Genomic DNA, 25,928 nt, shown 5'->3' with positions numbered 1-25,928 from the left:
TGGCTTTGCACTATGGATGTTACTTCCCTTTACACTAGTATTCCACATGAGGCTGGTATTTCAGCCATAGCATTTTGGTTAGATCAATCTCAGCTTTATAGTACAGGATTTAACAACTTTCTTATCAAAATGGTTGAATATGTACTAACTAAAAATGTTTTTTTCTTTGACGGTCAGCCATATTGGCAAACAAGGGGGAAGGCCATGGGGGTGTCTTTTGCCCCAATTTATGCGGACATCTTCATGGGTTTTTTTGAGCAGATACATATATATGACACTTGTAATAAATATTTGGCTGAATTGGATATCTGGAGGAGATATCTAGATGATTGTGGGATGGTGTGGCAGGGAGATTCTCTTTTGGCTCAGGAGTTTGTCAAATACCTGAATAATAATCCATGGGGTATTCACTTTACTTTGGATATGCAATACCAAGAGATTGTTTTTCTGGATGTTATGATAACTCGACAAATGGATCATACTCTGGCCACAAGAGTGCATAGAAAATTTCCGCAATACAACACTCTTTTACATGCCTCTAGTAACCATCCCCGTCATATCATCAACAACATCCCCAAATCCCAATTTATACATACTAAACGTATCTGCTCATCGGTCAAATCCAATGAAAAATGTCAACAGGATCTTTGTGACAGATTCACATATAGAGGATATAACAAATCTTGTATTCATCAAGCTATCAATGAGGTTAAACAGATGCCTCGGTCGGAGCTCTTAAAATACAAAAATGAACAAGGTGCCTCTAATATTTCCAGAAACCAACCCATCAGATTTACAACTACTTTTGGAAGCAATACATCTTGGTTTAGGGAATATAGTGAATAACCATTGGGGTATATTATGGGCACATGATTTTTTGTCTGATATCCTACCAGAAAAATGTGCATTTTCATATCATAAAGGACGGACAATTACTTCACATCTGACATACTATAAAAAACTTCATCCAACTACATCTGTACAAACTACTTTGTTTGGTGATCCACTAATTGGTTCATTCCCTTGTGGTCACTGCAGTGCATGCAGATATATGGCTAAGAGTAAAGAATTCAGCAGTTCCAACACCTCGCGAATATTTCAGATCAGGGTGTTTGGTACTTGCTGCACAGATTGGGTAGTATATTTAGCCACCTGTACATGCTTTTCATTTTATGTAGGCCAAACATCTAGACCACTGAGATTCCGTATCACTGAACATCTTAGTGCCATTAAAACAAAGAAATTAGCCAATGCTTTATACAAACATACTTTAATACATAAAACAGCACAATTCCAATTTGTCATTATTGACAAAATTCAGTTACCTAGGATATCTAAAGCTGGCTGGCATGATAAGCTTAATAAAATGGAATCTTTATGGATTACCTGGTTGGGTGCTTTGTTTAAACCTGGTCTAAATGAATGCTAAAATTTATTTGATAAGCATTCATGCTGGCTGTATAATTGATTCATTAGATTCAGATTATACATAAATTTGTTATGTTTATTTTGACACATGACTCCTGAGAGAGATATATATGTTGACTAATATATATATATATATCTATATATCTATATATCTATATATATATATATATATATATATATATATATATATACTTTTTATATATATTTTTTTGCAATTGTTCATTATATTTTAGACTTTCAGGATTTTTTTTTGTGTATATACCTTTAAGGTTTCAATATATAAGGCACATGAGAAGGCACCATTTTTCAAACGCTTTCTTTTTGCACTGAAGAAGGCTATTGTGAGGCCGAAACCGGTTTGCAATGCTTTATTTTATCTTGCCACAATAAAAGATATTTTTCTGCTTGTCATCCTCCTTGTGCTGGCTCGTTTTGTGTGATTTTACTAAATTCAGTCTTTGTCACTTCACGAGCAACTCTTAATATACATCACCGTATGTGGGCATTTTTAGTACCGTTAGACCCTGGGAATCACCCGAAACTTCAAACACGCTTCAAAATTATAGCGTTATGTTTGAAGATGTTTTAATTTAAACAGTTTACTTTATAGCTGAAATAGTTCTTTTTGTAGAACTAACATATATTCAACCAAAGCATCGTTGTTAGTACTAGACTGAGTATGTAACAGTAAAGGATTGTCATTCTGATTTAAAAAAATCAGATAGTCTCTCTGTCATATTGGTACTTAACTTATTTTGTGGAGTATAGCCCAGTTACAATGCATCAGTAATTCCCTCTGCCATGGTCCTTTCTCACTGTTTAAAATGCAGATAATCCCAAGAAACAGACTCAGCAAAAGCAGTAAGTCGTTCATCAAGCAACATGCATCCGACTTGGGATTCTGAGGCATTGGCAGGGAGTAATGGGTGCACCCATTTGAAGACAGCATTTGTTGAAGATGCTCCCTGAAAGGGAGGCATGGTCCACATAGGGGATTAGCTCTCATACACTGTCACCAAATGCAGGAGTGGGGGGGGGGGGGCAAGTTTCATAACAGCATCACTCCGAGCAAATCCACTCCAGCCCTAGCTGACTTGTAGAAGTCTAGGGAAAAAATGAGGAGCAGGAAGACCAAACAATGGATGGGGACAGATGAAAAGAAGGAATAAGGCAGAGGAGGGGGCAGAAAAAAAAATATTTACAGCTGGATTATGTAATAAGCATGAATGGGCATGTATCCGTATCAATGTAGTCCACTTGCGCAAACAACTATAAGCTGGTTGTTCTGACCAATATATGACACAACTCCACATTAATTTCCTGCATGTGTGTTCAATGAAGTGAGTCCCAAGCAGCATAACTTAATATAGTAGAAAATATTAGGCTGGAAAACTTGGATATGTAAGGGTTACATCCCAAGGAATAAGGTATACAGGCTCCACATGGATCTGTACAGTACTGCAAGTCCCTATGTCAAGACTGGCACATCAGAATTCTGGCAAAGGCTAAAGCTAATTTACCTATCAGTTCACAAAAGGGAAAAATTAATGATGAATAAATAAATATATACACATGCAAAATAAAATACAGTTGCCACTAATCAACACAAAAATGAAAAAAATAAAGACTAACTTTATTTTGGATCTTCCCTGAAAACAGACCACAAGCCAAGTGGAACTAAGCCAGTCAACATAACAAGAAAACAAGCAAATACAGTAAAATAAATAAAATAATATAAAACAAATGAATACAAATGTAAAAATGTTAAAATGGGATGACTTACTACGCTCTGTTCCAAAGGGCTCTCAGCAGATTCTTGGTAAACTACACAAAATGACACACTTTTTGGTTCAGATGAGAACACCCAGTTTATAGTCAGTCCAGTTTCTATGACCATTAATGAAATAACACTGTAGCTGTTAGATTTAATGAACAGTTCCTTTCTGCTATCTCCAAACTCAGAAATCTCTTCAATGGACATAGACAGTCTTGTTCTAAAATGAAAAAAAAAAAAATCCAAGAATTAGTCAGACGACCTGCTGCTCATTGCTTCACTTAGTTTTGCATTGTTGCTGTCAAAATATACTTGCTCCAGAAATTATTATAAAAACTGTTCCTGAACACATGATACAGATTTATGAACAAAGTGTACAGTCTTCATAGATATAAATGAGATCTAGAATCAAGAAAGAGAGAAACATAATGTAGTTATAATGGTATGATGAGAGAAAAACTAATTAAAATATGATGTGATATACTTTTTCTTTATTTCAGAATGTTGGCACCTTTACGAGGTATATTTGGACTTGGTTTATGCTGCAATATGTATGCTTCCTGTGGCTTAAAAAAATGTGACATTTTCTCCATAAATGAGATAAGGAGACAAAAGGAAATACATAAAATTTGTTTTTGAAATATATATTTTAGCTTTCTGCAGTTTCACATGAATGACTTAACTGCTTGCACATAATTAAGTCACACAAGGATTTTTTTAGACAGGAAAACCAAAGGCCTTAAAATGCAGTCACAATGTACTTCAAAGGGACAGCCGACCAGAACTGTAAAAGGAAGCAGCCATTAATAAGCAGACGGTTAATAGATGTATCCTGTTTAACACCTTTTTTCCACTGTTCTTCTGTGTGGGAAATAAACTAATGTAATATAGCTACATTTTCTATGGGTAAAAAGCGCTGCAATCTGATGATCCCTGCTTTTTGTAAGAACAGAATGAGGAGCTAGGATGGATGTGTCTGGAATTGAACCAGAGAACTACCATATCTTGTTACAGCTTGGCAGACCCTGCTACATCCGTGCAAGTACTGTTCTGCCTTACGTTAGTTCTCTAGCTTAGATTAGTCAATGTCAGTATTTCGTCAGTAAGACACAGCTGGGCCTTTTATACAGCTGAAGATATGATACTTATGTACATAATCTGTCCGTAAAACTTACTGTTATTCTCACATTTTTTGCATATTTAATCTGTATTAGCAGTCTCTAATGTTTAAGTGAAGTTTTATTAAACTATGAGGTCTTATGGATGGTATTTATTACTTACGTCCATTATTATTTTTTATTTAAGTATTATTATTATTATTATTATTATTATTACATAGCAATATAAAATGGCAAACATTGTGTCATCCACATCCAGGTAGCTGGACCACTTGAGCATTCCACTAGTGAAATATTAATTTTATAACCCATATTTGGCAAAAATCAAGACTGACAAGTACTTAGTGTGTCTGGATCTCTAGCTCTATCTACAGTTGTGACAATACTATCATGCCAGGAAGAAAGCTGTGGAGAATTAGAAAATTCTGCCACCCTTTCCCACGAACATCTGTTGTGTTTGTGCGTGTACGACAGAGAAAAAAAATGTTTGCAAACCAGCTACTGTTGGCAAGGAGTACTGGAAGACAAGGTCATTCAGAGAGAGTGGTGGGAAAGAGGGAAGGCATGCTAGGTTAATAACTAAGCTCTGTAAGTGATCAGTGTGCACAGTTCTATGTTCTAAGTCAGGGTGTGGATGTTAAAAACATCAGTGCACAGCAGTGCAGATTCCCAATATGCTCCTGGGGCCTAGTTATATTTGATGAAATGATTATTAAATAAGAATTGCTATGCTTTACTTTCCTTTAACTTGTTGAGTACTAGTGGGTCACTTCCCAGGACCGCAGCCCCTGTCCCTTACATGCTCAGGTAGCACACTGGTTGGCAGTGGTGGGATTCAAACTCCCATTAAATGCCAGACATTTATGACACACTGATGGCAGTGACAGCCCATTTGTCACTATGATAAATACTTATTTTCAAATTTTAAACATTATTTATGGCAAACCAGGAAAAATATGAATATTTTCACATATAGCCTGGAAGAGTGCATTGTAGTTAAAATAAAATATAAGAAGTAAAAAATGGAAATCAGTGTACACTGATGTATAACATCAAGGAAGAGACTAAAAATATATAAAATGATTAACATATTCATAGTGCTAACAATATGATAAATGTGACATATAACTCTAACAAAAAATACAGAAGGTTCTCAAGTTAGTAATGTTATGCATAACAATCTCCAAGACTATTCAGAATGAAAACCCTGTGGTTTAATACAAAAGATTAACAGACATAAAATAGTATACTGTTCACTAATTATTAGCAAAATTATAGCATGTTTACCCGAGAGCTTATAATACCAGTGTGTCTTCAAAATATGCTTGTGGTGTCACCTTTCTTTAAGTGCCCCTATCTCCCAGCTCCTTGAGTGATCTGTGCTAAGAAAAACACAGTACTGGAGCTGAACTTATTTCTGGGGGTAATACTGCTATGGATTTTTTCTTTCTGCATCAGACTGGTGGTACATCTGAAAAGTTTGGAACAAGGACTGCCAACATGTACTCCCCACTGGCCACACTAGTGCCACCCTTCTTGGTTATTTGGTATCCGTACTTCCACATGGACATAAAACTACTTCTTCTTTCAGCTATTCCTATTAGGGGTCACCACAGTGGATTATCTGTTTCCATTTCTTTCTGTCCTCTGCATCTTGCTCTGTCACACCAGCCACCTGCATGTCCTCTCTCAACACATCCATAAACCTTATCTTAGGCCTTCCTCTTTTCCTGTTACCTGGCAGCTCCATCCTTAGCATCGTTTTCGCAATATACCCAGCATCCCTCCTCAGCACATGTCCAAACCAACACCATCTCGTATCTCTGGCTTTGTCTCTAAACCGTCCAACCTGGGCTGACTCTCTAATATACAGATTCCTAACCCTGTCCATCCTCATCACACCCAATGCAAATCTTAACATCTTTACTTCTGCCACATTCAGCTCTGACTCCTGCCTTTTTGTCAGTGCCACCATCTCCAACCCATATAACACAGCTGGTCTCACTATCCTCTTGCAGAGGTACTCATTTAATTTTCCCAGTGCTCAAGTTCTGTTTGTTTATTGGAGATTACTGTTTTATATTTTTAATCATTTGCTCATTATTAAATATTTTCATTAACTTACATTGTGGATGGTCAATTAGTGTTTTCTTTAGTGATTTGAGAGTGCTTATACTTGCTTTGATAATTCTCGGGCCACCCAGAAAGCCTAGCTGCTCTATGTCATTTGCTACTATTTGTTTTACTATCTAGTTTCAAAATGGGACACCCCTTTAAAAAGGCATGTAGGCTCTCTGATTGGTGGCAGCATGTTACTGTATTATTTTGGGGTAGGGGCACAGCTGGAAATCTGTGCCAGGCATTCCCAGAAGTGTTTGGATGTGCTAGATTTAATTTATTTAAGTGTGAGTGTATCACAGGTCTTAAACTAGGACACATTGCTATGAAGTGTGTAATAAGATGTTACATTAGGGGTGGACAGAAGTATACAGTCAGCCCCAGACTATGGAGCCTGTTCCTGTTGTGCTCTTTAGGGGAAAATTGTGAAATATTACTCCTGTTTAAGTGATGGCCTCCTATTGGAGTTAGTAGTGAAGATTGAAGCTCCTTGACTGCTGAACCAGGATAGTGGGGAACATCACATTATTGCTGGCAGTCCGGTAGGGTAATTATCCAGAAGTCACACCTCCTACTACCTACACCTAGCACTGTGATGTGTCATATTATCACTACCCACGTACTACCTACACCAAGCACTGTAAGGTGTCATATTATCACTACCCTCCTACTACCTACACCTAGCACTGTGAGGTGTCATATTATCACTACCTTCCTACTACCTACACCTAGCACTGTGAGGTGTCATACTATCATTACCCTCCTACTACCTACACCTACCACTGCAAGGTGCCATATTATCACTACCCTCCTACTACCTACACCTAGCACTGCAAGGTGTCATACTATCACCACCCACGTACTACCTACACCAAGCACTGTAAGGTGTCATATTATCAATACCCTCCTACTACCTACACCTAGCACTGTGAGGTGTCATATTATCATTACCTCCTACTACCTACACCTAGCACTGTGAGGTGTCATACTATCATTCCCCTCCTACTACCTACACCTACCACTGCAAGGTGCCATATTATCACTACCCTCCTACTACCTACACCTAGCACTGCAAGGTGTCATACTATCACTACCCTCCTACTACCTACAGCTAGCACTGCGAGGTGTCATATTATCACTACCTTCCTACTACCTACACCTAGCACTGTGAGGTGTCATATTATCATACCCTCTTACTACCTACACCTAGCACTGTGAGGTAACATATTATCACTACCTTCCTACAACCTACACCTACCACTGCAAGGTGTCATATTATCACTTCTCTCCTACTACCTACATCTAGCACTGCAAGATGTCATATTATCACTACCCTCTTACTACCTCACCTAGCACTGTGAGGTGTCATATCATCACTTCCCTCCTACTACCTACACCTAGCACTGCAAGGTGTCATATTATCACTACCCTCTTACTATCTCACCTAGCACTGTGAGGTGTCATATTATCACTTCCCTCCTACTACCTACACCTAGCACTGCAAGGTATCATATTATCACTACCCTCTTACTACCTCACCTAGTACTGTGAGGTGTCATATTATCACACCCTGCTACTACCTACACCTAGCACTGCGAGGTGTCATATTATCACTACCCTCTTGCTACCTACACCTAGCACTGTGAGGTGTCATATTATCACTACCCTCCTACTACCTACACCTACCACTGCAAGGTGTCATATTATCACTACCCTCCTACTACCTACACCTAGCACTGCAAGGTGTCATACTATCACTACCTTCCTACTACCTACAGCTAGCACTGCGAGGTGTCATATTATCACTACCCACGTACTACCTACACCTACCACTGCAAGGTGTCATATTATCACTGCCCTCCTCCTTTGCTGAAGCACCTTTTGATTTAATTATAACATTCAGTCTTTTTGGGTAGGAGTCTATCAGCACGGCACATCTTGACTTGGCAACATTTGCCCATTGTTCCTTGCAAAAGCGCTCCAAATCGGTCAGATTGCTAGGGCATCTCTTGGTCACAGCCATCTCCAGGTCACGCCACAGATTTTCTATTGGATTTAGGTCTGGGCTCTGGCTGGGCCATTCCAAAACTTCAATTTTCTTTTGGTGAAGCCATACTTTTGTTGATTTGGATGTATGCTTGGGATCATTGTCATGTTGAAAGGTGAAATTCCTCTTCATCTTCAGCTTTCTAGCAGACACCTGAAGGTTTTGGACCAAAAGTGACTGATATTTGGAACTGTTCATAATTCTCTCCACCTTGACTAAAGCCCCAGTTCCAGCTGAAGAAAAGCAACCCCCAAAGCATGACACTACTGCCACCACCATGCTTCACCGCGGGGATGGTGTTCTTTTGGTGATGCAAAGTGTTGTTTTTGCACCAAATGTACCTCTTGGAACTGTGGCCAAAAAGCTCAACATTGGTCTCATCAGACCATAACACATTTTCTCACATGCTTTTGGGAAACGGTGTATTGTTTTGCAAATTTTAGCCAGACCTGGATGTTTTTCTGTGTAAGAAAAGGCTTCTGCTTTGCAACCCTACCCCACAGTCCAAACATGTGGAGAATAAGGCAGATTTTTGTCACATGTAGTACGCAACCAGTACTTGCCAGAAATTCCTGCAGCTTCTTCAGTGTTGCTGTAGGTGTCTTGGCAGCCTCCCTGACCAGTTTTCGTCTTGTCTTTTCATCAATTTTAGAGGGACATCCAGTTCTTTGCAACATCACTGTTATCCCATATTTTCTCCACTTTTTATGACTGTCTTTACTGTGTTCTATGGTATATCCAATGTTGTGGAAATTTTTTTGTACCCTTCTCCTGACTGATACAATTCAACAATGAGATCCCTTTGATGCTTTGTAAGCTCTCTGCAAACCATGGCTTTTGCTGTAGTAGACAACTGAGTAAATATCAGGAAAATCCTTCTAGGACAGCTGAACTTTATTTGGGGTTAATCAGTCTCTTTAATTGATGGCAGGTGTGTACCCAAGAAGACTGACTTCTGTAATTAAATCAAAAGGTGCTTCAACAAAGTATCAGTTTAAGGGTGTGCACACTTATGCAAACCAGTATATGGTACATTTTTTTATTTTTTATATTTTTCCCCTAACAGATTTGTTTGTTTTTTAATTGAATTGTACAGGTTATAGGTCACATTAAAGGTGGAAAATGTTTTGAAATGATTTGTTGTGGTCTCATTTTTTTATATCACAAAAACCTGACATTTTAACAGGGGTGTGTAAACTTTTTATATCTATACATTATCTCTCCCTCTCTCTGTGTGTGTGTATATATATATATATATATATATATATATATATATATATATATATATATATGTAAATCTAGGGGTCTATAGGTAGTATGCTACTTATTTTTTGGGTTCATTTGGGACAATGTTACAGACAAATACATAAAGTGACAGAAAAAATGATAGAAACATATCAAAGACCAGTTTACAACAGAAACATAAAGAATATATTTAAGTAGAATAAAAGATTTTTTTATGTCATAATTTGATTTATTAGCCTGAAACATTACTGGGTTGGTGGACAGTAAAAACAAGGCAAGGTGCTGAATTACATTTACAACAGTAATTCACATGTAATAATGTTACAAGAAATACATCTGAATCATGGGCAGCATGGATTTTTTTGTAAAGAAAATTGGGAAAGTTTCTTTGCTGGAAAATAAAGATAGCAAAAGAAATGGGTCTTATTTAAAAGGGTATCAGAAAGACTGAAAACAAATGAAGGATAAGCAGGAAATATTTGTAGTGGATAGAGATCGCTAGCAGGGTGCAAGAATTACACTGGATGCAGTACATATTCCACAGACAGTACTGAAATAAATCATAAAGAATATTATGGGAGAAAATAGTTTTCCTTCAAGGATGTATGACAATTGCTGGAGACTGGAGCACTTTAAGAAATACAGAAGACATCCATGGAGAGCCAAGATATCATAGAATACCTGTTAAAGGCAGATGCATTGGGAAATATATGCATGCATTTATGAAAATGAGACAGTATGAATTGGAATATACATATTCTTCCTGGAATTATGGTTACTGGAAAAGAGCAGATCTATATTACTTTACAAGAATACTGTATCATGCTGTGAACCACAAAAACACATTTGGTGATAGTGTCAGATCATGCACTTACGCAAACTAAGTTTTGCAAGCAAGTAAAAGATTATTGTGACAAACATTGGAATTTTCTAGAACTTTTTTTTTTTTTTTTTTTTTTAAGGATGCTGTTTAATAAGTGGGTATATCAAACTTTAAGTACTATTTTATTAGATTTCAATCTAAGTAGTAAACTCCTTGCAAAGGATTTGGATACTTGTAAACTGAAGATCAGAAATGTGGTCAAATGAAAGCAAGTAAAATATGAAATAACAGTCAGAAGAAGTATACACAGGGCTTAAAAGTAATGGATTTACAAAATTGAAAATTGGATGGGAAATAGGAAATTTACCCTGGGGATCATGTCAGTCGCCCTACTAGACAGGGGTCCAGGGAAGTAAATAGTGTGGGAAGAAATACCCAGGGAATTGTTATGGCTAGGCTTGTATAGGCCCTAGGGCCGATAGCCTAGTACCAACCTATGAAAAGGAATAAATTGAACACATCAGGTTGGAGAACAAAGATGCTAGAATGTTCATGCAATGAGTACTTGGAAATATGAATGAACAGAGAGCAATGGTGTTCAAACTATTAAGTATACAGCAACAAAATAGCTGCAACAACATTTGAGTGAAAAAAAAAAAGACTGAAAGGATGATAAATAAAATCACGTATGAAACTGGTGGGGTAGAAGTAGACCCAGCAAAAAGTATAAATGTAACAGTGACTATTACAGTACACTATACAGACAAAATGTGCAGACTGATAGAATGTAACGGTAACTATTACAGTACACTATACAGACAAAATGTGCAAACTGATAGAATGTAACAGTAACTATTACAGTACACTATACAGACAAAATGTGCAGACTGATAGAATGTAACGGTAACTATTACAGTACACTATACAGGCAAAATGTGCAGACTGATAGAATGTAACGGTAACTATTACAGTACACTATATAGAAAAAAATGTGGAGATTGATAGTAACACAGAAGAAATGGCAGCATAATGGGAACAGTTATAGTTTCCTCAGTTAACACAAAAAGAAGGGAGATATTAACACTGAAAATAAAAGAAAGTGAAATTAAAAAAGCAACAAGAAAACAGAATATAGGGAATGTCCAGGAAGGGATGGAAGTCCAGCAGAAGTCTGGAAAAAGAAAGAACAGAGGATAAACAGACTGGCTAATAATTTGCAATAATATTTTTCTGGGTGGGAATGTGCTTTTAACATGGAAAGACGTAGAAGTGGTGGTTATGCCTATCGATGGGAAAGGTCATGAATCAGAGTGAAGGAAACCCATTTTGATTCTTTTTTAAAGCATCTTTAGTAAATTATCATAAAAGAAAACAAACCATATTAACATTTTTCCTTTAACATACAATATGCATCATATTGTTTTTCATTATTAACTATATGTCAACATTACGCACTTTTCTCAACTCCTGCTTTCCCTCAAACCTCACTCCTCCTCCTCAACATTATTCTGCCATGCATTGTTCCCACAATTTCCATTTACTTCTATGTAACCCGACTCCATTCCTTTTCTAAAGATCATTCTTCCAGTTCTTTTATCTTTTTATAATATTTAATACTTCAAATACACAAATAAAACAAAAATCAAGTGTCCACCACGGCTGCTGCATATATTCTACTGTTGAATCGAGTGACCTTCAGTTGTTTGGGGTATTTTATTATTATCCTACTTCAAATACAGTTGGGTTTTGACTTTGATTTCTACTTTCTAGTACTTGCTTTTTGGCAGCCAACAGAATTAGACTTAACAAGGCCTTACTACCTAGGTGATTCAGATCCTTGTCCCAGCTCAAAAGAATCATCTTCTTAGTGATGGTCATTTGATCACTCAATATTTCTGACAGAGTACTCTGTAGGAAATTTTTAAAATCTGCTAACTCATTACATTCCCAAACTGTATGTTCCCAGTTACCTCTTTCTTTCCCATTGCACTTCCAACATCTGATATCTACCTGAGGAAAAATTCTTTGAAGTCTGCCTGGGGTATAAAAATACCTATGCAAACACTTCCAAACAAAAATCCCAAGCCTTCTGGACTCTGTTGCATACCTGGGACCTATATGTATTCACTTTATAATCTCAAAATACTGAAATCTCAAATTTCAGTATCTCAAGACTATAAAGCTGAACTTTCACAATATCAAAACCCATAACTTTTAAATACACCCTCCACCTCACAAACAAACATACATTCACCTTCCTCCCCACACTACAACAAACCAACAAAATACACACAAACACAACAACAGAAATACACACACCTTCTTCTTCTTTTGGCTGCTCCCGTCAGGGGTCGCCACAGCAGATCAACTGTTTCCATTTCTTCCTGTCCTCTACATCTTGCTCTGTCACACCAACCACCTGCATGTTCTCTCTCACCACATCCATAAACCTTAATCTGAGGCCTTCCTCTTTTCCTGTTACCTGGCAGCTTCATCCTTAGCATCTTTTTCCCAATATACTCTGCATCCCTCCTCAGCACATGTCCAAACTAATGTAATCTTGCCTCTCTGGCTTTCTCTCCAAACCTTCCAACCTGGGCTGACCCTCTAATATACGCATTCCTAATCCTGTCCATCCTCGTCACACCCAGTGCAAATCTTAACATCTTCATCTCTGCCATGTCAAGCTCTGGTGCCTGCCTTTTTGTCAATGCCACTGTCTCCAACCCATATAACATAGCTGGTCTCACTACCATCTTGTAGACCTTCCCTTTTACTCTTACTGGTACTCATCTGTCACAAATCACTCCTGACACTCTTCTCCACCCACTCCATCCTGCCTGTACTCACTTCTTCACCTCTCTTCCACACTCACCATTACTCTAAACTGCTGATCCCAAGTATTTAAACTCCTACCCTACATATAAGCAGGGGGGCAAGCCACCCTGCACCCCCCACACCCCTGCTACTTATATATACTAACTCAGAGGTCACACTAAAAAGACACTAAACCCACCACTACATACTCTATATTCCCCTTGCACAAACACATACCATATACATACAAACACCACCACTCTCAACACTTACACACTCACACTCTTACCTACCTACCCTAATCTACACCTAAAACTTCCCAACACACTCACATACACTCAAATCCCTACCTAAAACCGTTAAAAAAAACAGCACTTACCTAAATCTCCACATATATCCACACAACGGCAGGCAAACCATATCCAACAGCACACTGCACCTTACAAACACGGCAAATCCCATGTACCGTGCCACCACAACTGCGAATTCGACACTTCAAATTCTATCAAGTGCTGTTTCGCTCTACTGCACTTTCGGCGTTTTCATCTAGAGATACTGAAATTCGAGATTTCAGTATTTCGAGAGAGTAAAGTGCTTATACACACACACATATATCTATATGTGTGTGTGTGTGTGTGTGTGTGTGTGTGTGTGTGTGTGTGTGTGTGTGTATGTGTGCATATTGGTCTACTTAATAACACCGAAATTTCATAACATTGAATTTCATAACACTGAGACCATAACATCGAAAATTCAAAACATTGAAAACCCAAAACATTGAAAACTCAGAACACTGAAAGTGTGCTTCATAACACTGAAACCTACATTGCACAAGTAAATAAGATCCTGTCCATCTACACCACCTAACTAACAAATATACTTTCTACTATGTTTCTGCAGGTGAGCAAGCCACCCTGCACCCCCCCATGTGGGGTTCTCTGCCCTCCACACCTCCCGTAAATTAAATATACCGACTCCAAGATTGCACTACAGTGGAAAAAAGTTAATTTCCTAACCTCAGTGTATGGTGATTGTGATACAATCTTGCCCCCCTGCAGAAACACAGTAGAAAGTGTATTTGTTAGGTGGTGTTGTAGATGGAGAGGATGTTATTTACATATGCATTGTAGTTTTCAATGTTATGAAGCACACTTTCAATGTTCTGAGTTTTCAATGTTTTGGGATTTAGATGTTTTGGTCTCAATGTTATGAAATTCAACGTTATGAAATTTCAATGTTATGAAGTAGACCCATATATATATATATATATATATATATATATATATATATATATATATATATATATCTATAGGTTCACTGTCATAAAATCGAAAATAAAAAAAAAGTGTATTACTGTTTGAATTTTAACATCGGAAATGAATATTTCCGTATGTACCTAATGTCGAAAACAGCTGTTAATTGTCGAAAATGTCGCGACAATTAACAGCACTCCCAACCTTCCCTTAACTCTCTACCTAAGTAGCCTAAACTCACATCTATGCAGGGGGGCAAGCCCCCCTGCATCCCCTTGAGGGGGGCTGCACCCCCCCAACTTAATATTCCAACTCCGGGATCGCACTACAGCGGGGAAAGGGATGTATTTTCCTAACCGCACTGTACCGCAATCCCCTTACATGAGTGAACGTTATAATTGCGAATGCACAGTCCACTCGCAATAATAACGTTCGCTCACATAACCTGCCGAACTATGAAGTGTTCGAACATATGTTGTTCAAATACTTCATAGCCGTGCAATTGCACGGCGACATTTTGATAGTAAATCATATATATATATATCTATATCTATATCTATATATATATATATATATATATATATATATATATATATATATATATATCCTATCACATTTTGATAGTAAATCATATATATATATATCTATATCTATATATATATATATATCTATATCTATATATATATATATATATATATATATATCCTATCATTTTTCCCTCATAAATTATTTTTCTAGTCTCTCCTCCATCTTTTCTAACCTTGTCTGATTGATTCTTATAATTATTGCACAATAAGTATACACCCAACTAATTATTCCTTTTTATCAGCAGCTTCTGTTCAAGATTCAACTAAAACCTCTACCAGAGCAGGTCTTTCATTTAGGATTCCCCTAGCCCTTTCTCTTTGCCTATATTCTGATATCAATCCATGAAAGGGAAGGCAGTCTCTTGGCTCCAGTCCAAACATTTTCTTGGCAACATCCCGCTCTAGTACCTTTCCTTCTCTGGTTATTTGAGCCAACAGTTTGGTTCCTTAGTCAGTTTCTCCAGTAAATTACAGACCTTTCTCGTACATTTTCTGTATTCCTATTTACAGTCATCCTTATTGTCAAAATCGCCTTTTCTCCATTCTCATGTTGGGTTAGTTCTTAGAAAACTTTCTGCTATTATATGACTATAATATTCTGTATGGTTCTTATTATTCTCCTTAAGGATCTGCATCCAAAATCACAGTCTCTCATTATTTCTTGAATTTCCCCCCTGCTTAACCATCATCCCTTACTACTTTTAATTATAGCTTTCTGCTAGTGTTATGTGTATCAGCTTAACTTTGTAGCTCTAAAATAACCCTTCAAATCATGTAATCCAAAAACTATTTATTTATTGGAAAGATCAACTTTTCCATCTTAACTCTGTTCCTTTTCTCTCCCAGACAAATTCCTTCAACTCTTTATTAATTATTGGCCACAACTTCTCTTCTGGTTGATAAAAATATACCTGGTCCATATCTAAAAATAAACAGACTAAAAACATTTTCACTGCTTGCATCTTACTATCTATATCAATAAAGTACCGCTTCCAGTTTTTCAGTTTTTGTATTATCTTTTGTTTAGTCTCTTCCCAAATATCCTTAGCTGCCATAACAGAAGCTTCTTTAATCCATATTCCTAAATACTTCATCTTATTGTAGCCCCTTAAATATGTTGAACCAATTTGTGTGTGGGTATCTCATTTACGCCTATAGCCTTTGTTTTATCTTCCATAATTTTGTATCCTAAAAAGACTTGAAATCATCTCAAAATGTTTCACAACACTGAGCTGCCCCTTTCTGGATTTATCATGTACAAAATAATATCATCTGCAAATAAAGCCAACTTTTTTTGACTACCATACTAACTATATCCATTATTTTCTTTGTTATTTGCTTTATATTTAGAGGCACTGGCAAAGGGGAAAGAGGACACCCCACCTTGTTCCATTTTTCAAACAAAACTCATCAGACGGGACCCCTCCCACTTTAATGCTTACCTCCAATCCTTCATGTATCCTTCTAATTAACCTTATTATAGTATCAGGGAATGCAAATGATTCCATAGCCCTACTGATAACATAACAGCTTATTCTACTGAATTCTTTCTCTGCATCAAGACTCAACAACAGCAGCAATATTTTCTAACATTCATTTCACTCTGGATAATCGTTCTATTAATATTGTCAAATATTTGCCTCCCTTCCACAAAATTGCACTGATTCATATCTCTCAGTTTTGACAACATCTTTGCTCTTCTTTTAGCTACAATGAACATAAATGAGTTAGAATCACAGTTTGAAACTGAAATTGGTCTGTATGAAGCTTGGTTGACAGGTCTTTATTGTCTTTGGATAATACAGCTACCGCACCTTTCTTCCAAGATATTGGTGATTTCCCTCATTTTAAAATATTGTTAAAACAAAATCTTCTAGATCTTCACTTTTTTCCATCCTAACTTCCAACCTTCCACAAAAAATACCAGGTGTCCCTGGAAATTTTCATTCAGAATGATTATATATATTTTTTTCATCTTCTCCTATCTTAATTATTAGTTGCTGAGCTTCATCTACCTCTAACATTGGCATAATTAAGACTTACAAAAATGTTTCTACTTGTGATCTTTCTTGATTTTCACATTCCTCTGCTTTATACAAATTTTAAAAAATTCCAAACTACCTCTAGTACCTCTACAGGGTTTTTGGTTATTTCTCTTGTTATAGACTTCCCTAAGAAGAATCCTGACCATGTTTTTTTTATTTTATGGTATGGAAGTTGTCCATAAAAATGTTTTAGGTGGGCCATGGAGGGAAATAATTGAATATAAGGAACTTTGTTGGCAACTAAAATTAAATGCAAATACATTTCCAGGTTTAAATGATTCAATTTCCATTGCCAGTATTTTAAGATTGTTGTCATACTGTATGTAATTGATGTTTTTACTTCTTTGCTCTTCATTACAAAACTGTTTACCTTACTACATTTTTTCTTCTTCATTTACCAGCCTGGGACCCAGTACATCCCTGTACTAAATCTCCAGAACCTCACCCCACTGGAAGCCTCACCAAATTTGTCCGAACTAAGACTTCACATATCAGCTCCCAGAAAATACAGTCCACTACTAGATTGTGAAAGTATGTACTGCAACACATTCTAGAACTTCGGTTTTATCTTAAGGTGTATTGACACTGCTAACTTAGACAAGTTTCCTAAGCAGGACTGCCAGCAGCCAAACACCCACCCCACCTATTCTAATTCTATGGTCTCTTAAATAAATAAACCCCTACATCCAGCCTCTCATTCCCTTATCAGTAGTAGCATACCCCCCCCTCTCCATTAGCCTGTCACCCTTGCAAGTGTATCTTTGGTGCTGTACAGTGACTAGCCAGTAAGTGACACCTCTCCACGAACTCTCTGCACATCTACTCCTATACCTATGTGCTGTACCATACCTCCCCATCTTGTTTTCTTAGTCAATACCTCTCTTTAACTCACTCTGTTACCTTCTCTTATTGTCCTGGGCTCTCTTTAACATTCCTACTCTATTGCTACCCTTACTTACCTCCTGCTACTCTTTTAACTCACTCCTTTACTTTCTCACTTGTGACTTACCTGCTAAACCTACCTTCTCTACAGATTGTATTCCTTGAAAGTCCACTCTTTTTGTCTCTACCCGCTCCGTTCGCCCTGCGGGCTCACTTCGCTCCCCTACCCTGCCCCCAATTCCCACCCGCCCCCGGTATTCCTCCATTTATTCCTCCTCGGGACACACCCCCCACTCTAAATTACTCCAATCACACCCCTCCCTTCATCACCACACCCACTCACTACTTCTTACAACTAACCCACTACTACCTCAACTCCCTCATACCATACTAACTAAAACCTCTAACTAGATCTCCACCTAACATACGCTTCAACACCTCCTTCCAACTTTAATCTCTCACCTCTATAACTATTTACTCCTACCTTATCATGCCCTACCAGTTACATATACCAATACTTACCTTACTCTTATCAGCTCTATCTATTACTTATCTCCTCACCCAATATGAACAACCCCTTCACTATAAATTCCACATCCCTTCCAAACATTCTTCTACACCTTCTATAACAAAACTCCCTAACTTCCAAACTACCATTTTTAAACCCAGTTATCTAATTGCTAAATTTCACAGACTAAAACACATCAAATACAGTAATCTAAGAACTAAACATACAGTTAACTTTTACTGTAAACTTCTCCAACCTAAGTACTTTATATTTCTCCACTCCCTTACAGATGGAGACATTCATCCTAATCCTGGGCCAACACCTATCCCTATCACTGAAAATAGTCCCCAAGCCACAATTCCCACTTCTCCTATCATCAAACCACCCAATTCACTATCCATTGCTCATCTTAACATACGAAGCATGTGCAATAAAATCCATCATGTACATGCCCTTCTTGATGTCCACCAATTTGATATCCTTTGCCTATCGGAAACTTGGCTAAAACCTTCAATAAAAGACAACAAAATCATTCCTCCAGGCTATAGTATTATTCGGTTAGATCGCACATCCAAAAAAGGAGGAGGAGTAGCAATTCTCTATAAAGCACACATACAACTAAGTACTGTAAATCTTAACCTATCTTTAGACTCTACCGCTGAAATAGTTATCTCAAAATTCCAGCTTAACAGACATAAAGCCATAAACATCATCTGCGTCTATCTTCCCCCAGGCAATAACATTGCTACTCTAGAACACATACTCAACGGGCTTTCTTCTCAGTTCCCACAAGAAACCATAGTCCTAGGAGACTTTAACATTGACTGGAATTCTTGTAGCAGTTCAGACCCTACCAACCACATTAACCTTTATGGCTTCTCACAAGCTATTAACTCCCCCACCAGAATTAACAAACTGAACAATAAAGAAAGCATCTTGGATTGGATTCTGACTAATAGTCCTCACCACACTTACATAACAGGAACACTCCCAGATGATCTTAGTGACCACCTGCTAACATACATAATCAGACAGAAAACCAACCCAACCTTCCCTAACACTATCAGAACAGTTCGCTCCAAAAAGCATTTTATCCCTGAGCTATTCGAAATAGAACTTAAGCAATGTAATTGGTCACCATTAAAATCCCTCCCAATTAACAAAGCAGTTGAATACTTCAACTCAACATTTCTAACGATCCTTGATCATCACGCCCCAATACGCTGTACAAGAAATAAAACTAAACCTGCTCCTTGGCTCTCATACAATACCAGGCAACTAATCATTCATGGAAACAAATCTTGGGCTAAATGGCGAACTACTAAGAACTCTACAGATCATCTAACCTTCAGACAGCAAAGAAATAACACTAAAAAAGCCATCCTACTAGATAAAAAGAACTACTATCTCCACCTACAACAATCCTCCCTCAAGGAACCTCAGAAGTTTTGGTCTACTATTAATAAAATTCTTTATCCAGGTGCAACTATTACCCCCATCCCCTCAGGTGCTAATCCTGAAAACTCAACTGAAACAGCAAATGCCTTTAACTCTTTCTTTACCAATACTATCCAAACTCTGGCTAGCCAACTTTCCCCCAATATCTCACAACTACAAACCTCAAACTCCAAGTCACCCCCAGTATTCAAGTTAGAACCAGTACCAACATCATATATTCGATCCCTTCTCCAAAAGCTAAAAGCAACAACCCCCTCTGCTGATAAACTCCCAGCTGAATTCCTGCAAATAGCATCTAAAGCCATAGCTTATCCCATCTCCATATTGATAAATCGAACCATATACGAAGGTATTATCCCATCCATCTGGAAAGTTTCCCATATTATCCCATTACACAAAGGTGGTAGCTCCAACGACACGTCAAACTATCGTCCTATAGCCCTGCTCTCTCCACTTGCAAAAATAATGGAAAAGTGTGTCCACAAACAGCTAATGAACCACCTTCTCTATCACAACCTACTAGCTAACTGTCAACATGGATTTAGACCTTTCCATAGTACCTCTTCTGCCTTGCTTTCCTTCACTAACTGTATCAACGAGAACCACAACAAAAATATCCTCTCCTCAGCAGTCTTTGTTGATTTATCAAAAGCTTTTGACATGGTTAATCACCAAATCCTTCTTCACATCCTAAAGTCCTACTCACTGAATCCACTTTCAATGAACTGGTTCACATCCTATCTAGATAACAGACAGCAGGCTGTACTCTGGCAAAATAGACTATCAAACCTTCTGCCCATTACATTAGGTGTTCCACAAGGATCCATTTTAGGCCCTCTCTTGTTTTCCATCTACATCAATGACCTCCACTTAGCCATCCCTCTCTCCACATGTATTCAATATGCAGCCGTCTCTACTATAGTCTGTGCAGCCACCTCTCAAGCTGAACTTCAGGCTCATACACAAAAGCTTTTAATATAGTAGAGAACTGGTTCTCTGACCGCTGCCTCCTACTAAACCCCAACAAAACTAAACTTTTACTCTTTACACCAACCCAAAAGACTACCCCGTACACTTTAGTATCATATCTAATAATGGCACCCTTATTTCTCCTGATCTAACCACTAAACTGTTAGGAATCACAATTGATAACAATCTCAACTTTGATACCCACATTAATGCCACAGTAAAATCAGTTAACCATAAATTAGGATCCCTCTACAGAATTAAACCTTTTCTTACACCACTGGCCAGGTCCACTATAGCTAGAACTCATTTACTCTCAACTCTTCTTTATGCCTCTCCCATTTACACCAACCTCTCTAAAAAGAACCTTCACAAACTAGCAACATCCTATAATAACATTGCCAGATTCGCTACAACCTCCCCTTTTAGAACTCATCACTGTCTTAATCTGAAACAACTAGGCTGGTTAGAATTTCTTAATCAGATACAATTTCTGCAACTTACAATAACATACAAGGCCCTTTATCAACCCCATTATACTCCTACACTCTCTAGCTTCATTATACCATACAGTAATCTCAAAAATTTACACTCCTCTAACAAAATGCTTATGCAAATTACTAAATCTAAAAACTTAGCAGGTGATTCCTTGTTCTCTAACTCTGTCGGAAAAGTATGGAATCAATTACCACCCGACCTTACATCTCTGTCCTCTCTCCCACTTTTTAAAAGAAATCTAAAGCTATATTTCAAAAATCACTGGTTATGCCCATGTTCTAACCCTGACTAGCATTCTCTTGACTCTAATCTTTTACCTTTCTTCTATTACAATCTTCTTAGATTACTTCTATACCCTTTCTCTCACATAGAAATAAGTGTTACTAGTACATCCTTCTAAAGACTTGCTTCCAGTATTTACATACTACTATTTTTATATACTTTTACAATTTCTTTAGCATACATGTTTAGGCTAAATTTGTTGCAGTATAAATCTGCCTTAATCATATAATTATTGATGTATAAAACTGCTTCTATACTATTCTCTATTAATTGTTTGTATAAATATATTGCTGTATAAAAATGTTTTTATGTTTTTCTCTATTAAGTGTATGTTTTTTCCTGGAGCTTTTCTCCCCGGGCCTCTACTGAAAATGGACATATATCCAGTTAGACTAGCCCGGTCAACAAATGTAAAAATAAAAAAAAAAAAATAAATAAATAAAAAATAAGGTATAATTATGTAATAGTTATGTATATTTTATGTTTACGTTTTTTTGTATTTGTTTTATTATTGAGAGGGTACATTTTGTTATTGGTGATTTTTACCATATGACTAACATGGGAGGGATATTAAAGTTAACTTATTTTCATTTGTTTGAGATTCTGATGAAATTTGTGTTACAAGCTTTAAGAAAGCGCTAAAATCTTTTCTGTGATCATTCAATAAATCGTATTGTGTGGATTTTGGACTCCGTTGCGGTTTTCCTTCTGCTTTTACTTGTTAAAAAAATAGAAGTTGAAGTTATAGAGCACCTGCAAAGTGAAGGATTTGGTATAGAAGGTCTACTGCAGGTTACATCACAGCATGATGCAGTGAGTCCCTAAACTAAGGGGAAACAGGAAGATCAGGAGACATCTGAAGAAGAAATATGGATATGGGAAAGAAAAAAGAGATTTAATATGGTGTAATATTTACGCAAAGGAAAAAGCAAAACTAACCAATGCAAAAAATATTTAAAGAGAAATACAGGCAAATGAATCTGGACATGGAAAACTTTACAATACAAAACATAGGAAGACAAAGAGAAAAAGAAGAAAAGGAGATGGCCAAGAGGCTGGCATAATGGTTAAGGTATTTGTTTTACAAACACAAGGTGCAGGGTTTGACTTTCACATAGGGTAACTGGCTAGGCTTACCAAAGGGCAGTTAGCCTAGTATTAATCTATGAACCTATGAGTAATGGAGAAGTTAAAGAAACAGAAACTGAGGTTATGGAATACCTCCAAAGTGAAGGATTCAGTGCAGAAAATCAAAAGCAGAAAGCACCACAACAGGACAGAGTAATGGATATCCAAATTAAGGGGAAACCGGTGGAACAGGAAGCAACTGGTCAGGTGCCATATCAAGATATTTTGGAGCGTTCCACAGGAAACCAGTATAAACAGTCACTTGAAGCTAGACAGCAAGGGAAGGAACAGGAAACTGTGGAAACTCTGATGCAGTCAATGTTGAGGAGTGGTAGGCCAGTGGGTTCCCATATGACAGAACAATGGATGGCACAGGATGAAATTGAAGTATATTTAAGTATATTTTCTGCACTTATTTAAGATTTGAGTGAGTAAATATTGTGTGTCTTGGATTCAGTAAATATTGTGTCTCTGAATCTCTGCAGTTAGCCATCTGAGCTCAGTGAAAGTTGTTAAACTGCTTTGAAATTCCTTTGTTAGTGTTAATTAGCTTGGGGGTTTCTGCTAGCATTAAAATCTGTGTTGGTTACATTTCTAGTAACCATTTTAAATTGAGTTTCTGGCTACCGAGACTTGTCTGCATATATCAACTGGACACAAGCTGATTTTAGTATATTTTCTGCACTTATTTAAGAATTGAGTGAGTAAATATTGTGTGTCTTGGTTTCAGTAAATATTGTGTCTCTGTATCTCTGCAGTTAGTTCCTCACCCCGCCTCCCTGTTTCTTGTTGTGGTGTTAATCTTGTGGCTTTGGAATTGCCCGCCCCTGCTGTAAATCTCTTTTTGCACACTCCTCCTGGACCCATCTCATTCGCTCACTCAACTGAGTACAGTGAGATCATATTTTGATTTTGGATACTCTTATCACTCCCATCTCCTCTGCGGTGTACAGAGAGAGCACTTGGGAAGGGCATTCCCCTATAGTATCTTAATCTGCTCTGTTTCCTCCATCTCAAAAAAAAAAAAAAAAAAAATTTGCACTTCATCTGCCTTACTGTATTTGAGTTTCTTCCTACTTTATTACCTTATTTTGCTTTTGCCTCTTTTAAAAGTACTCAATTAAATTTATTCTGCTGCCTGTATTACTGCTTGTTAGTAGCCTGATTAAATTGTAACTGTTATTTTAAGGCCCTTGGTTTAAGCACTTGGGCCTCAAACCAGTTGTTTTACATTAAGAAGGTTTGTGGTCTGCACTGTTGTGGCAGGACAGGTAGCGTACATCCCTCTAAGTTGGGAACTGCTGACTGAAGGCTCAGTGTCTGTTATTCTAAAAGTGTATTAGTTCTAGGTTAAGGACTTGGGCTTCAGGCTAGTTATTTTACATTAAGAAGGTTTGTGGTCTGCACTCTTGTGGGAGGAGAGGCTAGATTCTGCCCTTCTGAGCTGGGAATTTCTGGTTAAAGGCTTATTGAGCATGCTTACTTGAACTGTTTCTTTCTGAAATTGGTACGCCTTGTTTGCTGTAGCATAGACTAGATTCAGGCCGGCTGGATCTAGCTTTGTTTGTATGACTTGTGCACTGACCCAGGCTGTCTTTTTTGGAGAAGGTTTCTCTGTACCCTAGTGGCAGGACTGTGCAGTTAGAACTTGTCTGATTGAAGACTGCTGGAACAGGACTCAGTTTTAAGCTTTTTAACTGGTTAATTGGGTAAAGTGTTGTTTTGATTGTATCTGCTCTATTTTCTGGAAAAAAAAAATATATATATATACTTGTTTCTCGCCTTTCTGAACTAGTATCGTCCAGTTTTCATGTTATTGCTGAATCCAGGGTTGTGTTACAAGTTTCTGTGTTGCCATGCCTTACTTGGACAGAAGGAAGTTTCTCTGTTCACCTGTGAGAGAGGGGAGCTTTGAGCAGGCTATCTGTCCCTGGAGGAGTGGTTTCAGCCCAGAAGTTAGTTGTTTATTGGCCTTTTTGGGCTAATTTTGATTGTATCTGCTCTATTTTCTGAAAAACAAATGATATACTTGTTTCCCACCTTTCTGAACTAGTATAGTCCAGTTTTCAGGTTACTGCTGAATCCAGGGCTGTGTTACAAGTTTCTGTGTTGCCATTACCTTACTTGGATAGAAGGAAGTTTCTCTGTTCACCTGTGAGAGAGGGGAGCTTTGTGCAGCCTATCTGTCCCTGCAGGAGTGGTTTCAGCCCAGAAGTTAGTAGTTTATTGGCCATTTTGGGCTAATTTCTATCTCTTTCACTTCCCTGCTATAAAAACCTCATTTGCACAGTTTTTACGTTTGTATTCCGCTCACCAAGTGCCTTCCAGGTGTTCTGCAGAGTCTACAGCAGCAGTGAGACAAAAGAGTGACTTTGGAGTGATTAAGTATCACTTTTCTGCTTTTCTTGCTGTCTTAACTATTTCTGCCTAAAACGCCAGTTTTTTTTTTAGCGAATCTGTGATTTAAAAAGTTTGTTATTGTATACAACTCCGCACAGCTCCTCATAGTGTCCTGCAGAGTGATACAGGCAACAGAGAGACCCAAGAGAGACTTTTCCAGATTTAAGTAGTTTTTCTCTGTTTTTTTGCTTGGACTGCCTTATCCAGTCTAAAAAGCAAATTTCTAACTGATCTGTGCTTTAAAAAGTTTAAATTGCATTTGCCTTCTGCTTTTTACAGTTTTTGCACTTGTTTTATATCAATTTAAGTCGTTTTTGTACTGTATAACTGTTATAGGCTACATACTAAAGTGTGCTAGGCTATTTATAGCATTTACGGTGTTTTCTGTGTGTTTTTCTGCTGTTTCCTGAAAAAAAAATTCTCTTTTCCTGCCTTTGCTGAACTAGATTAGTCCAGATTTCAGGTTTTGCTGAATTCCGGACTGTGGTACAGTTTCCTGTGTTGCCCATATCCTTACTTGGATAGGAGGAAGCTTCTCTGTTCACCACTGA

At 37.6% G+C, this 25,928-nt stretch overlaps 1 protein-coding gene across 1 annotated transcript in view; it reads right to left on the bottom strand.

Moving 5' to 3' along the window:
• Positions 1-25,928, bottom strand: part of FYCO1 (FYVE and coiled-coil domain autophagy adaptor 1) — a 2,135,985-nt gene that overhangs the window by 106,552 nt on the left and 2,003,505 nt on the right. Inside the window, exon 16 of the mRNA XM_044064867.1 lies at positions 3,212-3,422. Within this exon, the coding sequence (XP_043920802.1) occupies positions 3,212-3,422 (211 nt within the window). The remainder of the gene's footprint in view (positions 1-3,211; positions 3,423-25,928) is intronic.

Source organism: Protopterus annectens, chromosome 3.part0 (assembly GCF_019279795.1).
Source record: "Protopterus annectens isolate FY-2018-M chromosome 3.part0, PAN1.0, whole genome shotgun sequence".
Classification (NCBI taxonomy): domain Eukaryota; kingdom Metazoa; phylum Chordata; order Ceratodontiformes; family Protopteridae; genus Protopterus; species Protopterus annectens.
Note: the sequence above shows the minus strand (reverse complement) of the source record. Positions and strands in the feature narration are given on the sequence as shown.